Source organism: Mastigoproctus giganteus, chromosome 12 (assembly GCF_048544385.1).
Source record: "Mastigoproctus giganteus isolate SK-2022 chromosome 12, ASM4854438v1, whole genome shotgun sequence".
NCBI lineage: Eukaryota > Metazoa > Arthropoda > Arachnida > Uropygi > Thelyphonidae > Mastigoproctus > Mastigoproctus giganteus.
The window spans coordinates 91,739,698-91,757,557 of NC_143586.1; the positions used below are offsets into that span (position 1 = coordinate 91,739,698).

General features: G+C 35.6%; 1 protein-coding gene across 1 annotated transcript in view; it reads left to right on the plus strand.

Moving 5' to 3' along the window:
- The first annotated feature begins 5,163 nt into the window (after window positions 1–5,163).
- Window positions 5,164–17,860, plus strand: part of LOC150077273 (patatin-like phospholipase domain-containing protein 2) — a 79,691-nt gene continuing 66,994 nt past the window's right edge. The window contains exons 1-2 of the mRNA XM_090386834.1: window positions 5,164–5,894; window positions 16,526–16,758. Coding sequence (XP_090242960.1) covers window positions 5,702–5,894; window positions 16,526–16,758 — 426 coding nt within the window. The 5' untranslated portion in view covers window positions 5,164–5,701. The remainder of the gene's footprint in view (window positions 5,895–16,525; window positions 16,759–17,860) is intronic.

A 17,860-nucleotide genomic window follows, 5' to 3' on the forward strand; every position in this document is an offset into this window, starting at 1 on the left:
TTCTTTTTTTGGAAGCCTACTTAATCTTCTACGGAGTCTATGAATGAACGCAATTCTTCTTTCATCCAACCGCGGATCGTTCCTTTTGGAATTCCACAATCACGAGATATACTGCATTTTGTTTCGTCGTTCTTTTAACTCTTTCAATAATCATTAACTTTTCTTCAACTGTATAATTTATTCTTTTGGTGACCATTACTCCAGTCCTATTGATTTACTAATTTTGCCGTGTATTCATATCTGATTCCTAGGATTGGCCGTGTTTTGAGAAAACTAAACTGTCCGTAGTTCCTCCAGAAATCACTTCTCAGCTCATGTATATTTTCGTCTAGTTTAGCTCTTAGCAGTTTTTGTATCCTAAGTGTAACTTCTAGTCGGAGAAAGGATGTCATGTGCTGTTGTTTACAAAAATTCACTTTGTAACTAATGTAACGCACTTGACAAATGGCAGCCGTGTTTCCCTCCAAAGGTAGCTGTTTGTAAGTAGCGTTTTTCATTGTATCTCTAGCTGAGTGGAGAAACTGAGTGTCAACAGTAATTAGTCTCTGACGAATCCTGTTGTTTTTATCCTTCGATTATATCGAAGCGAATATACAGCAGAGTAATTTTGCAAAGAGCAATTTTTAGCTAATTTGTCCTCTTGGAAATACGGTAGTAGGATGTACAGTTGTTGTCCTCTTGGGTCCACTGGACCCAAGAGGACAGGAATTTTTGGCGCAAAAGCTACTTAGGCCATATTGCACCAGGTTGTACAGTACAGTACTAATATATACAATATTTCACTAAAAAGGCCTCTGTGTTCACAAAATCTATCCATAATTGATGCCGCCAACTCTGACCACTTATAACTTTATAAATATAAATAAATAAAATAAAATTACAAATAAAATAAATAAGTAAAATCGACTGTAAAATGTAGTATAATATACAATATTCACTTTTTCAAGTTTCCAGTATGAAATTGCTAGTTCTTTGAACACATTACTTTTTTCCATAATTCGTTTTTGGAGACATGATCATACCTGCCGTATATTCAAAACCGCGATATGAAGAGGCGAGTTATATCAAGGTTGTATTATTATAACAATATAATAGGAATGCTATTTGTATTATATAATAATTTGTGAATTTTCGTATTTAATTATTAAGTGTTAAAAACTGTAAATATAAATGTAGATAATAAAAATTAAATTCTATTTCGAAAAATGCATAATTAGTGGTAAGGAATTGGTCGTGCTGCCCGCAAGTTGCGACAACCCATCCAGCGACCTTCAATAGCTTATCTGTTTTGGCCCCTAGCCTAAAAAGATTGGACGGCCCTGGGTTCACAGTCTAGGTTCTGTGTGTTTAGTATCATGTTAATGGACGTTGTGCATTTCCTTTTTTATCAAAAACTTCTGGATTTCAGCTCATTCATAAAAATTCATGGATTGCAGCTCTCTGTGCCAAGGAAACACATGCAAGTTTGCCTGTGGCCTCTTGCAATTCCAAACTCAGATTCTCTAGGGTCTGATGGTGAGGTATCGAGCCGGGGTACGACTCAAAGTGCGTCCGTGCCTCGAGAATTTTGTGCCTACCTGGTCGTCTCTTGGGCTTAATGTTACTTCTGAATCTTTAACACGTTGCTAATTGTCAATTATTTTTCCCGTCTGACAATTGCTAGCTCTTTTCGTGTGCCTTAATTCGGCATACACGTTTGAAACGAATTCTGGGCAGACTGTTGATCACCTTTATATAGGCATATTTCGACCAAAAGTCGTAGAACAGTATAATTTGTTTCTTGTGATTGCCAATCTTATATGCTGTATATGTCTCTGTCAGTCGTTTCATGCCAGGTTTCACAAGAACCACTGCCCTAGTGGGGCGCAGTTGATATAATTACCAGACCCTGCCAAGACCCGGCCTTAAGGGTTAAATGTTGATATAATCATTACGGATGTTATATGATAATATAAAGTTGACTACAGATGTTTAATGACAATGTTGTGCATATGGTATTCAAGTAATGAAATAGTTAGAACTTAAAAACTGTCCTACCCACAGCAAGTGGAAAAGACCTGAGTTCGAATCTCATCAATGACGCGAAGAATTTTTATGGGTATTTTTCACAACGTGGCTGAGATAGTCGGTCTCAAGCGAGGTAGCATGGTTTTTTTCCCCCTCCCGGAAACTCTGGTTTTTCGTCCAGCAAACAGCAAATCAACCACAGAACACAAGTAATTTATAGACATATTATATACGGTACAATATGGCCCAAGTCGCTGATGCAGCTAAAATAACAAGAACCGGTACAACCAAACTTTGGTCAATCTCCTCTTTCATCCATTGAAAGATCAAGGATTATGTTTTGGATTTTAGGTATATTTTATTTAGTAATCTCATTATTTATTTATTATCATTACCGGTTCCCTGCAATAGGTAGGAAGCAATTTTTAAAAATTTAATCCATAATGTTTCAAAATGATAAAAGCATTTTGCTAAGTTTTTTTTTTTTTTTTTTTTTTCCAAAATAATTTAGAAATTGTTAAAAGCTTTCATCAAACCAATTTATCCGAATGCTTTTTATAGCCATCTATCTGTCTTGGAGTTACCGAAGCATTTTCGATTGCGTGTTAGTAAATTAAGAAAATCGCAAAACATAAAAGACAAAAACAAAATAAATAATAAAACAAGAGTAAATATAAAATAGAAACGAACTCCAGCACGTTTAGAGATATTCTCTAAACGTCGATGCCCCATCGATAGAGGATATTATCTCATTTCCCAAGCAAGCAATAGAAACCACCAGAGCGGGCAACGTCCACTTAGGATGAAGCTCACTATCCTGGACTGCCTGAAAGGAATGTTCCTGTGTAACATGATTCAACACCTGCTCCATAGATCCAAATATGTTTGGAGAAAATAGAAGATACAGAAGCCAAATTATCGATGAAATCTTGACCAAATCACCAGAATTATTATAAAATGCGAGCTTCATTTGTATGAGAAATGTAAACAATTTAATGCAAAAATATAAAGCAAAGCAAATTGTAACGACAGAAAAAATATGTAGAACAACCTGTATTTGTAATTACAATATTAATTTAATATCAATTTTATTTTAAAGTTACTGCTATTAAGTAAATATAATTTTCTAAACAATGTCATTATTTTAAATATCAAAAATTTGTATAAAATTGTACGCTGTATTTAAAATATATATATTTGTACACCCTTCTAGTCCACTGGTTGTTCAGGGGGTGAACCTAAGGTTAATAAACAGATGATAATAATAATAATCAAACCCACATGGCTAATGGGTAAGAACGTAACGCTTCTAAGATTAATGCTGTACAATTTTGAAAATTTTAAAGACATTTCTATAATGAATTGCAGTGGATGACGTTGGATGCTTTAACTAGCAGTGCTAGGACGAGGATGTAGTAATAACCAAGATACCTGTCTCAGGAGCAGTGGCGGCTCGTGACTCTGATGTATGGGGGTGCTGTTTCTTAAAGTTACATTAAATTACCTCGTTTATAAGACATGTAGACATAGATGGTAATAATAATAAGCAAGTTAAAAATACTACAAAACGTTAACTGGACACTTGCCGTTAACAGACTTGGGTAATCTGGAAATTTTATTTAAAAATAAAACCCATTCTCCGGTTTTTATTTGTTGAAAATAGATTTCATAACTTTTTCATTCAAGTTTGGTGCATTGTTCAAATCGGCACTGCCCGCTCCTTTATTTATTATCATTACCGGTAATACCATATTGTTTGGTTTTTTGGAGCATTAGGAATGAACCAGGGATGCCTATCATATAGCAGAAATGGCTAGTGGTACAGTCCTAAAAAAATAATACCAGGACTCGCGTGAGAATGATATAAAAATTTGAGTCAGTTTACAACACTCAGTTAACAATATTCAGCTTCTGTTTTAAAAAACATGAACACAGCAATTAAGTGTATTTAAAAACGTTTAAGTCATTTATTAATTAGCAGTATTGTACTACAAACGTAGCGGTGAGTAACAGCTTCTGCACACTGACATGACCATTTTATTCATTTTTTATTATTTTTTTATGCGTTTATATTTTTGCACCGCAAATATATAAAGTTAAAAAAATATAATATGAAGTCAATGACATGACTTTATAATAATAATATTATTATTATTAGCATATGGCTAATAATAGTTTTTAATAATTGCACCATGTGGCTAATAATAATAATAATAATAATATTATATTATTAGTATTATTATTAGTCATATTATTACTACTAATAATATTATTATTATTATTAGTCATATTATTACTAATAATAATATTATTATTATTATTAGCCATATGGTGCAAGGAAACCTGAGGCTTATGCTGCACCAGCCAAAAAAAAAAAAAAAAAATTATGAATTACCCCGCGAGAGAGAAGGGAATCACCAAGAAGAGAAGAATGATGATATTCAGCTCAAGACCCTGTGTGTGCCAAGCCCATACTCACCAGATGTGAGCCCTTGGGGTTTATATATGCTTCTCTTTCATTTGATTTCGCTACGTAATGCCTTTCAGAAATCATATGAGCTAGCCTTCTTGTGTCTATAATTTTTATTATTATTATTATTTTTTTCATAGTATAAATATGGGCCGGGCATGAAGTGAATTGTGCTGGAACCGTACCTGTTCTTCAAATGCATCGGTAATGCTATGTACACACTTGATTGATTAAATAATATATTTTATTAAAAACGAGCATTTTTTCACGTTTTGTAAAAATCTAACGGGGATAAATACTGTTCTTTCCCTACCACAACTTGGTAACAGTGAAACCTGTTTCGTTTGTAACGTTTGCATAGTTATAATCGCTGCTCTTCAGTTCGGTGTGTTCTTGACTGGTCGAAACAAAACCCACTTCGGATATCCCAGCTCCATTCAAACTGTACCCAAGAAATAGTGAATAGTAAACTATGGACATATATCCATGTGCTGCTCAACCATGGCGCGAATTAGATAAACACGCCCAGAACATAACGCCACTTTCAGCAACCAATGACAAGTGAGATTTTAAACTCCGCCCACTTTAACACGAATGCTTACCTTCATCCTCTAAAATGCGGTAAATACAACCAAGTGCTTTAAATCAGGTGCAGTTAGCAAGTTTAGGGAACAGGTTGAAAGCAGTGTCTCGCTTCTCCAAAAATTGTCGCTAATGCTTATTTTTGGCTGAAATATTTTATTTGGAGCTTGTTCTTGAATTAGTGAATTAAAAATTAGCATGCTGTAACTACGCAATATATCTCGCGCTTGCAATATTCGTGTTCAAGGTCATTTAAAAGTTTTCGTGCGGTTAGCGTGTTGCTTTGTTCTGGAAGTTTTCATTAGAGATTGGTGTTTACATTTTGAGTAGGTCGACTGAATTCTTACAATCTTACAGCAGCGGTCAGTTGATGGAATGGTTTCTAATAGATACAACAAGCTAAATAAATGATTTCGTTTTGCTAAAGCAGAAATTCTCTCACGTACATTGATTGATTACTTTTCGCATGTATGTGCGGAGTAATAGATTTTAGAATACTGTACAACACGCATTGGATAGATGTAATACTCAGTTGATTGCAGTTTTTATGTTTTTATATGCAAATTAGTGAGGTATTATCGATTATAAAGAACCTGCATTTTACGCCCTTTATCAGATTATATCGAAACGGCTTGTCTGGATATGGCACCACTACTAGAGCCTCATCCCGCAAAAGTGAATTTATCATTTGCTGGTTGTGGATTTTTAGGAATTTATCATGTTGGAGTTTCCAGCTGTATTAAAGAATATGCACCCCACGTCTTAGTGAATAAGATTGGTGGTGCTTCTGTTGGTTCACTAGCAGCATGTGCTTTAATATGTGGTGTACCACTTGGTAAGTTCCATTTTATTTGTTATACTTTTTTAATGATTGCTCCTTTAGTTAATGATACTAATGATAATTTTAAATCGTTTTCATTGAGAATATTTAATTTACAGTGTATAACGTTACATATCCCTTTGTATATACAAAGGGGATAACATATCCCTTTGTATAAGGCCATGGTTAGAAAGGTTCCTTGTTGTGGAAGTTGAATAAATTCAAGGGAGAACTAGACAAATTATTGGAGGCGGGAATCTGGTTTGGTGCCTGGAGCTTTTAGTTACAAGGATGAAAATTGAAGTGGGGGTTATTATTATTAGCCATATGGTGCAAGGAAACCCGAGGCTCATGCTGCACCGGTCAAAAAAAAAAAAAAAAAATTCTCGAGTTACCCTGAGAGAGAGAGAGAGAGAGTTAAAAGTAAAGGAGTCACCAAGAAAGAGAAGAATGATGATATCCAGCTCAGGACCCTGGGTGTGCCAAGCCCATACTCACCAGATGTGAGCACCTGGGGGTTGGGGAAGGCAGAGTCATACAGAGTTTTCCCTGGAGCCACAGCATCTCTGCTAATTAAAAAATAATTCTATTTCATTTATTTTTTTCCCAAGACCCATTTCCTTTCAGTTCTAATATATGCAGAAGGATGCCGTATTCTAGTTCAGTGATATTTATGAAAAGAGTAAGTTTCATAACTTTCTTGCTCGAAATGGATATTCTGTTTTTAACCTCAATGCAGTATTGCTGTTATAGTTTTTAAAATTTTCTGTTTTATCTTTGGATATTCAAGGCGAATATCCAATAAAGTCCCATATTTTCGTTCCAAGACGAAATGTGCATTCTTTTTGATGCTGTTGTAATTCATTGTATTATTGTAAGGTGGCTAGAGTTTTTTCCATATACCTTTTCCATATAATATCGGTGTTTAGATACACCATAGATAACTCTTAATAAACTACAAAGTAGTTGTTGTAGGCATCATTTGCTGTTTCTCATATTGTGCTCTGCCTTCACGACGAGTTGCCATGATATTGCACTACTTCGAATAAGTAACTCTTCACTAATAGAGAAGACTATTGTTACTTATTCTCAGTTGAGTACCACCACCCAGACAGCACTATTTCACGGCTATTGGCCGATCATCAGTGGGTGGGCAGGTACCCTGGTAATGCAGACATGACGACCCAGTTGTGAAGTTAATCACACAATATGAGAGATGCCAAGAGGTGTAGATGTCAATATTTAAAATAAATAAATGCACAAGGCATAATACTTTAAGAGTTTGCTATCTATATAATATCGGTGTTTAGATACACCATAGATAACTCTTAATAAACTACAAAGTAGTTGTTGTAGGCATCATTTGCTGTTTCTCATATTGTGCCTTGTGCATTTATTTATTTTAAATATTGACATCTACACCTCTTGGCATCTCTCATATTGTGTGATTAACTTCACAACTGGGTCGTCATGTCTGCATTACCAGGGTACCTGCCCACCCACTGATGATCGGCCAATAGCCGTGAAACAGTGCTGTCTGGGTGGTGGTACTCAACTGAGAATAAGTAACAATAGTCTTCTCTATTAGTGAAGAGTTACTTATTCGAAGTAGTGCAATATCATGGCAACTCGTCGTGAAGGCAGAGCACAATATGAGAAACAGCAAATGATGCCTACAACAACTACTTTGTAGTTTATTAAGAGTTATCTATGGTGTATCTAAACACCGATATTATATAGATAGCAAACTCTTAAAGTATTATGCCTTGTGCATTTATTTATTTTAAATATACCTTTTCCATATAGGAATATAAATTATAAGATTACGGCATCAGTGCTTGGACAAGGGTATCCATGACTGAACCAGCTGCCTTGAGTTCAAAGCTACTTTAATAACCAAGTCCAAAAGGAGTACATTGGACTTGGTTATTGATAATGTAGGTGCATATTAACCCCAGGGGCTCACATCTGGTAAGTATGGGCTTGGCACACCCAGGGTCCTGACCTGGATATCATATTTTTTGGTGATTTCTCTCTCTCTCTCTCTCTCTCTCTCTCTCTCTCACACACACACACACAACTCTGGTAACTGTACTCGGAAATTTTTTTTTTTTTTTGGGCTGGTGCAGCCTAAGCTTCAGGCTTCCTTGCACCATATGGATAATATTAATAATACTGTTAATCGGGAGAGGGGACGCGGTTGAGTCGTTCTGACTGCAGAAGTTGTTCCGATTCAGCTTGGCGCTGAAAACAGTAGACAATATGCATTTTTTAAAAATCATTTCAGAATAAAATCTACAAACATATCATTTTCAGGCATGTGAGCATATATGCGTAAACACCTGTTATCTTCACCATGTCCGCCCATATAACCACACAAAACAACTGGACTTTCAGAGGATAGATTTTCATTAAATTTTATATTTGGCTCATATGGAAAGATTTGTTTGGCCATCCCAAATTTTATTAAAATTGGACTAATAGAAATCTGGAAATTATTTCTTTTTTCCCTACAATTTGTAAGGAAAAAAGAAATTCATGTATTAATTGTAGTTTCAATGCAGTATTGTTAGCTTTAGCCATTTCGTGCACGCTTGGCGTGTATTGTTACGTATGTAAGGCTCGTGAACGTGGTGTGGCATGTGAAGATATACCCACACATATATGCACAGAGAGAAAAGAAACTTAAAAGTAAATTGGAGAAGAGTAATAAATATTGTACAGTTTTAATTAAATTGAACAGTGATGTTCAGAACTTTTACGTTTAGAATGTAAAGTTATAATCTTGATAATTGATAAGAAGATAACTGCATTTTATGTTCACCTCAGTTAATCACAGAGAAAGAAAAAAAATATATATATCAAATGATTTTTAAGAAAAAATAGAATGCACCTGAAATATAACACAGTGGACATTACCTAACTTGTATTGAAATTATTTTATCAAATGTTCAGGCGCCTCCGTTGCCTGCCGACCGGGCTAGCCGGGTAGGCAAAGTGCCTACCTGGCAACCCAAAGGTCGCGGGTTCGAATCCCGCTGGGAAGGAGCAGCAGTGCGTAGCACACGCTTCTTGATTATCCGGGGTTCGAGCCCGTCACCACCAAATACGGAGGATGCGGAAAGGTCAGGGAATGACCACCGCATATCCCGGAGCAATATGGCCTTAGTTGCTAATGCTCCTAAAAACCAAACAACATCATCAAATGTTCAGACTTCTTAATAAGTTAAAAGTTCAATAAATATCACATTTTCAGCATGTTTCGTTTCATCCCTGATCAATCATATCTATTCATATAAAATGAATAGATATGATTGATTGAATAGATTTCAATCAGATATGATTGAAATCTATTCATATAAATGAAAGTATATTTTGTGTATTACTCTAGAATGAAAAGTCGGATTGAAGCCAAATTTTCAACCTACGTTCTATTGATCCTTGGGAAAATTTCAGTTACGATTTCACAGCCCTCATTCCTTCTCTCCTTACAAAAATCACCATAAATGAAAGTATGTTTCTGCATTAATCAACCCAAAAAATGCCGATTGCTACCAAATTTTCAACATACATTTGTTTACCCCTGAGACTGTGCTAAGTTCAGTTCTAATTCTTTAGTATTCCCTCCCCAGTTTCCCTTTCAGAAATACTATTCTTGTTGCTCTTTGCGTCACAGTGCAGCACATCCTCAGGGGCTCACATCTGGTGAGTATGGGCTTGGCACACCCAGGGTCCTGAGCTGGATATCATCATTCTTCTCTTTCTTGGTGATTTCCTTCTACTTCTCTCTCTCTCTCTCTCTCTCTCTCTCTCAGGGTTACTCGCGAATGGATTTTTTTTTTGGCTGGTGCAGCATAAGCCTCAGGCTTCCTTGCACCATATAGCTAATAATAATAATAATAATAACCAGTACCTCATACAATGGGATAATTACCTCCTTGGCCCTACTGGAAAGATTCCAGTATATCATTGACAGAATACCACGAGCTGTCCCAGCAACCTATCTGCACTGTGGAGAATTTCATGTCAGATTATATAATTATCCTAGGTCTTTTTCAACCACCACCTCGCAGTGTGGTACCACCCACATGGTTATAATAGGATTACTTCCATCCATATGTAGTACCTTGCATTTAAGAATGTTAACTTTCAATTATATATTATACTGTATAATATATAAGGAATCTTGGTAACAAATTTTCATATCAGTGGGTTGACTTACTTTGTTATAAATCACGGCTTATTACGGTTTGCTAATGTGCATGAAATGTAACGCACTGCATACAGTAAGTAACTTGTTTATTTTTCATGAAAACTGCAAAAAAAGAAAGGTATTAGAACTCATAGTACAGGTACTAGGTGTGAATAGAAGGTAAATTTAAATTATAAAAAAATAATATTTAAATTATTTAAACCAACATGTAACCATTTTTTATTATTTTATATTTAATTACGAGGTTTGCATTTATGACCTTGGGATTAAAATTTTGAATTTGAATGAAATGAAAGAAAAATGCAGAATGGATATTTAGTTTCTCTGCAGAATATATTTGATTAGCACCATCCCATCAGTGCTCATAGCAGCATGAAACTACAAATTCCACCCTCTCTCTGAAAAATTCATGAACATTCCCCCCTTCCTGTGCTCTTTAGGGACTGTGCCAAACCAGCCACCTGGATAGATGCAGATGGCTGGTTTGGCATATCTTTATCATCGAATGGTGAGGTCACCATATGGACAATAGGCAAATTTGTAAACTAATGCCATATTTTTAGAACTGGCAGTTGGTAATTTTTCAAAACAGTTTTCCATTATCAAAATATTGGTATTCATGCATTTGCATTGAACAAGGTTAAATTTCCACATAGAAAATCTCATTATGTGTTAATTGTACATATTTACGAGGGGGTATCAAAAAGTTCATACCCCGACATAGATAAAACATCAGTAGGAAGATGCCGTTTTTAATATAAGTTGTCTACATATTCAATAACTAACATGTGAAATTTCATTCCCATAGGTGATCATACACCAGAGGTGGATCTCGGAATCTGAGGAAGGATGCTATGGTTGACAAAATGGAGTATCGAGCAGTGATCAAGTTCCTGCATTTGCAGAGAAAGAAAGCTCAGGAAATTGTTGAAGAAATGAAAACTGTGCATGGACAGAATTGTCCATCCTACAACACTTAAAAAAAGTGGAAACGGGAGTTCCAATGTGGTCATACAAGTGGCTTTGACGAGCCGAGAGAAGGAACGCCATCAACTTCCAGATGACAACAAACCAACCAACCAACAGACAGTGAGATGGTTGAGCAGCTTGTGCTGAGTGACAGGCATGTGTCAATTCATTTCATCACAAATGCAGTGAAAATTAGTTATGGGTCTGCCCACAGTATTTTACGTGACCATCCGCACAATGGGTTCCAAGATTGCTGATGCCTTTGCAGATGCAATGTCGAATGCAGTGTTCTTGCCAACTGTTGGATTTGTGTAATATGGATGTTGAGAACTTTTTTTGATTGGTTGGTGACAGTGACAAATGCTGGGTGTACAGGAAAGAAACCATTGCACCTACACCATTTTGATTCATCTCAGGAATTCATGAATGAAGTGGAATCGTGGTTTCAGGCAAAAAGTGATCAAGACATTAAACGGCTGATCCATAGATGGGAGAAATCTATTACTATATATGAAGAATACATAGAAATGGATTAAAGTTCCTGTGAAGTTTCACCTTTCTAGGGCTGTTATTTCTAGGTTAGGGAACTTTTTGAGACCCCCTCATATTTGCTATCATTTATTTTTATTCAAAAATAAATGATAGCAAATATCTAGTTATAAAAAAAGTTTTCTGAATTGAAAGTATGTGCAGCATATTCAAAATATTGTATCCATGCTTTAGCAATCTTTAGTTTTCAGCCACTGATATCAGCAACTTGCAGTTTTCATTAGAGTAATGAGAAACTCTCTAAATTGATTTGAATCTTCTGGTGTCTTTTTTATCAATCACAAAATAGCATTAGCATCATTTTAGGCATATGATGCCAGAAAGCAAGCTTATACAGCATCGGTCAAAGAAAAAAAAAAAAAAAAAAAAAACCATCCGGTCACTCCAAATGTTTGTCTAGTTCAGCCTTAAATTTATTTAAGCTATCAACTTCCACAACAACAGATGGAAGTCTGTTCCAGCAATCAACTACCCGTTGGCTAAAGGCAAACTTCCGCACATCTATTCTACAACTGTCTTTCCTCAATTTGAATCTATGCCCCCTCCGGTTCTTAATCTGAGCAAGCAGAAATAGCCCGTCAGCATTGAGCCTTCTCAGACCATTCAAGGCCTTATATACCTCAATCAGATCACCTCGCAGGTGCCTAGTCTTCAGATGCTGCAACTTGCACAGCTTAAGCCTTTCTTCGTAAGTGCACCCATTTGTTCCTCTCACCAATCTTGTTGCCCTTCTCTGTACTCATTCCAGCAACTCTACATCCTTCCTAAAATGAGGCCTAAAGACATGTATACAGTACTCAAGGTGTGGCCTGACCATCGCCTTATACAAAGGGATAATCACCTGCTAGCAAAATTCCTATATATCATTGGCAAAACTCCATGACCTCTGGCAGCCCATCTGCACTACTCAGAGAACTTCATATCTGACTGCACAATTATCCCCAGGTCTTTTTCATTCTCTCCCTCCCTGAGCATAGTACCACACGGTTGGTACATTTCTCTTGGGTTACTGCTACCCTTATGGGGTACTTTGTATTTGTCAATGTTAAACTTCAGTTGCCACTTCTCGCTGAGAAGTGGCAACTAGATCCTGCTCTTCTAGATCCTGCTGCAGTAGCATACTGTCTTTACTGTCATTAACAACCCTGCCAATCTTTGTATTATCTGCAAACTTGGACATTAAGCCTGATATACCTTTATCGATATCATTGATAAATACACAAAACAACAATGGGCCCAGCACTGAACCCTGGGGGACTCCGCTCATAACATTAGTCCACATAGAGCAGTGTCCATTTATTACCACTCAGCCATCTCACACTCAACCATACCTTTATCCATTGCAGTAACTTGCCCTTAATGCCATACCGCTCCAATTTGTACAGCAGTTTTTCATGTGCAAAAGCATCAAAAGCTTTCCTGAAATCCAAGTATACATCATCATCATCAACAGCCATTTTCAATCCACTGCAGGATGAAGGCCTCTCCAGCAACTTTCCAGTTCCTTCTGTTTTGAGCACTGGCCATCCATTTACTACCCACAAACTCATGAATTTCATCTATCCATCTCCGCCTTTGTCTTCCAGGTTTTCTTCTAGCTCCTCTTGGGTACCATTCTGTTATTTTCTTAGTCCATCTGTCATCATGTCTTCGAGCTATGTGTCCTGCCCAAGACCATTTTAGTTCTTTAGTTTTGATAAGAATGTCCTTTACTTGAGTTTGCTGCCTAATCCATGTGTTTCTCTTCTTATCTAACAGTCTGATTCCCAATATAATTTGTTCCATTCTTCGCTGTGTAGTTCTCAGCTTCTCTTCCATTCTTTTGGTGAGTGCCCAAGTTTCACTTCCATAAGTCATGGTGGAGAGTATACATTGGTTCATTATTTTACGTTTCAGACAAACTGGGATATTGCTCTTCAGTATGTGACTGTATTTCCTGAATGCTATCCATCCAAAATTTATTCTTCTCTTGACTTCCAGCCATTTATCATTATTACAGTTAATAACTTGTCCCAGATAAGTATATGACTCCACCTTTTCAATTACTGCTCCTTCAATCATTGTCCCTTTCTGTGGCATACTTTTCATCATTACTTTTGTTTTAGCCATATTTATCTTTAGTCCAAAATCCTTACTAATTGTGCATAACTGATTAAGATTTTCCTCTAATTCTTTGGGATCGTGGCTTATGACCACAGTGTCATCTGCAAATTGTAAATGGTTTAGGTACTCTCTGTTCACATTGACTCCTTTCTGCGACCAGTCTAATCTTCTGAATGCTTCCTCAAGGGCAGCAGTAAACAGTTTCGGAGATATTGTCTCCTTGTCAAACTTCTTTCTCGATTTTAAATTTGCTACTGTCTTTGTCTAGTCTAATAAAGGAGGTAGCACTCTCATATATTTTCTTCAAAATCATAATATGTGGGGTATCTATGCCTTGTCTTTCCAGTGCCCGAAACTTTGCCTTATGCTGTATGGAGTCAAATGCCTTTCCATAATCCACAAATGCCAGGCATAATGGTGTTTTATATTCATTTGCTTTCTCCATTAGCTGTGATATTACGTGAAGGTGATCCATAGTTGAGAATCCTGTCCTAAAGCCAGCTTGCTCTTTCAGTTGATTCTCATCAAGTATACACAGACAATACATTCAAATGAAGTGGTGTTTACTTATGTATGATTAAGTCAATAGCAATGATATGATGATTGACTTGTTTAGTTCAAAGAAGGTGAGGGGGGGGGGGTATATAACTGCCACCAAAATCTTAAACTCTTCTTTAATTAACCCTTCTTCTTTAACTCTTCTTTAATTAACTTTGTGCACTACTTTGTTGCAAAGTAGTGCACAGAGTGTGCCAAAACAATATAAGAGTGGGGATAAATGTCTGTTAGAGTGATGTCAGTGTCAAATTCTTTCAGAATTTTAAAAATGATATAAGATTGAAGGTTTTGAACCTTCAATCTTATATCATTTTTTGTGTTAGTATGAAGAATTATAGCTGTAATCTTATCAAATAACAAGTCTACTTTCACCATTCGTATGCTATGTATACTAACAGTGAAAGTAGAGTTGATTATAAAGAGGTGACCTGACACAAAAAAAGGTCTCTGCACATAAAATAAACCATTAAATAACTATGCATAATTACAAAAATGAGTTATTCTGTATCTTAAATATGTTGGATGAACATGGAATGTAGTGGATTTACCTCTTCTGATCTTTAGATCTCTACAAATACTGTCTTGATACAGTTAACTTCAGTTCTGCAAATTGCAGCATCTGGAGACTAGGCACCTGCAAGGATACCTGACTGAGGTGTTTAAGACTTTGAATGGATTGAGCAAGCTCAGTGCTGATGGCATTCTTTTTCTTGCTCATATTACTCACAAAGGGGGGGCATAAATTAAAATTAAGGAAGAACGGTTACAGGTTAGATGGGTGGAAATTTGCCTTCAGCCATGATTGTGGGAACAAACTTTTATTTAGTGTTGTGGAAGTGGGAAATTTAAATAAATTCAAAGAAGAACTAGACAAACAAGTCCTTTTTTTTTTTTTTTTTTTTTTTGACTGATGCTGTGTGAGTTTGATTTCTTGCATCATTTGCCACTATTAATACTAATACAATACTTCAGTATTGTTTTAGAGTTGTGATGGAAATGACCTAGGAGAAACTTTGCAAATTCTAAATCTGCAAGTGCTAATCCTTAATCTTATAAGAAAATATGGAAAAGGAGATTGGGTTTTCTAGATGTGTATTATCATTGGTAAATATCTGTTGAGAATAATGGGATTAGGTCAGTTATAGAAGTTTATAATTCAGAAAAATATAAAGTTTAAATTCAACTGATCTTAAGACAGGGCCACTTGATTAGCAAAGGTTATATTTGCCACTCTTTCTCACTATGTGGAAGAAGCAACTCCATGGTGTTGTGCCGACCTGATTTTTCTTCTAGGCAAACAATGGCATGGTTTCCTGGAATAGTACACTGGCAACAAACTGAAAACTGAATGAAAAAGATCACATTTAATGACTATCTGTGTGCAGGATCTTGTCAAGAAGGTCTATAGCCTTCTTAAGGAGAGGAGGATACCGACTTGAAGATGCTTACTTACCAGTGAAGAGATAACTTTATGGCCATAATTCTTGCCTCTGACAATGAGCCACATTCAGTAACCTGCCTTTGTGTGCTTTGATATTGCAGAAAAGGTGCAGTGCTTATGGTATTGGGGAAGTCATTTGGCCCTTTTCTTTCTTGGAGTCAGGTGAAAGGATGTTGTCTTTTGAAAAAATGATGTGGTGAGAAGCTTTAGCATTCTTGGTGTAGATGTTCTCAGCTGATTATCAAGTTTATTGATGTAATCAGTTTTGTCCACTTTGGAAATGTATATTTTTGTTATTCTATAGGCTTCTGATTGTAGTGACCTTGATGGGGCAGAATTCTTGTTCTTAGTCAGAATCTTTTTTGTTATTTGCCTTGTGCACAGACTGTATTGCTTCTAGGTTCAAGGCAGTTCTGTTATCCAGACAATTGAAATTATGAGCTAGTCTTCACAATGTACAGAATTTCTGTAAGTATTTCTCAGTTTTTAAGAAAAGAGAGTGAGTGATTAATGATATTCATTCCCTAGTTGTGGTTTTCTGTGTTTTTCATGAGTAATACTTTTCTGGTAAAATACATGATCAGTTACAAGCAATAAAGTTATTTGTATTACTGAGCATTTTACAAAAATGCTATTTTTTTGATGACTAGTTCGTTTGCCTTATTTTTCAGGAAATACAGTACTATAAATTGAGATAAATTAGAATAATGTATTTTTTTCTTTTTATCTGTTAAAACTTAAATTTCCTCTTATATAATTAAAAGTGTTTTATAGCCCTGCATGAAATAAATTGGCTTATTTTGTTGTTAACAGGAGAAGTTACAAGTGATATTTTGAGAGTGGCTGTAAAAGCCCGGGCACGTGCACTTGGTCCATTTCATCCAACATTTGACTTAGTTCATATAGTTGAAACTGGGCTTCGCCGTATGCTTCCTGTAGATGCCCATTTACGCTGTAATGGAAGACTTCATATCTCAGTTACTAGAGTGTCAGATGGTAAAAATATTCTTTTGTCTAGATTTGATACTAGAGAAGACCTTGTTCAAGTAAGTTTCTTTAGAAAAGTGAAGTGACAACAAACAAAAAAATAACTATCAGCTATTACTAAGGTATTCTCTAAGATATTAATAATGAAATTGTTTCCATTTATTGAAATAAATGGGAAGAACATCATTATTGATCTCATGGATTCCAAAAGTTTTAATTTTTAGTACTATATTGTTTCATTTTACAAGGGATACATTTTTGTTAAATTTTTTTCATGGGCAGGGACAAATAAGTTGCCTAATATTTAGACCAATTTTCTATTTTTTTTTTGCCACCAAAATATTTTATGGCTTACAAATTGATTTACACATTTATGAAAATATAAAAGTAAGATGAGCTGCAGGAAAATGAAAGATAAGAATTTATTTAGAAATTGGCAATTGTTCCATTCTCTTTTACTGTCATAAGCCTTATAAGAAACCAAGTCATTTTTACAGCAAGATGGTAGTATAATAGTCTCCTAATTTATAAACACTATGCATTCCTGCAAATAAAAATTCCTGCAAATATACAATCCCAGACTAGTAAAAAGGAATATATCTCCATAGATTTATTTCTTTATGCCCCTTGAAATAATATAATCAATTAGATTGATGTAAACATTGTTTTTATCAGAATGATAATTTTAGATTTTCATTCTGATAAATGAATACAGGAATACCTTGCATAGTGCGGTATTCCTATATCCATGTGGTATTCCAATACATTTCACATGTATGTATTATGCTAGCACGTAGGCCAATGCATTATGGATTCAAGGCCAAGCTGACTGTTGTTGCAACTCACATTATATACGGACTCTGCTAGCATTCATACATTAGTAAACACTAGATTCCGAGCGGTGAGGTCGTTGACTCTGTGTAAGCTGTAAAAATATTTTTCAAATATTTTTTTTAAAGATTATTTTTTAAAAACGTTACGCCTTTATACACAAATATGAGTGGAAAGAAGAAATGTAATGGCGCTGAGTGTTCTTCTAGATTCGAATGAGGTATGAAAGTAAGGCAGGCGTTGCAAAATGACATTCGATGTTATAAAGAGATGTATGCAGATAAAAAGAATAAAAAACTGTACAAACTAAGCTGATCAGTTATTTTTCAA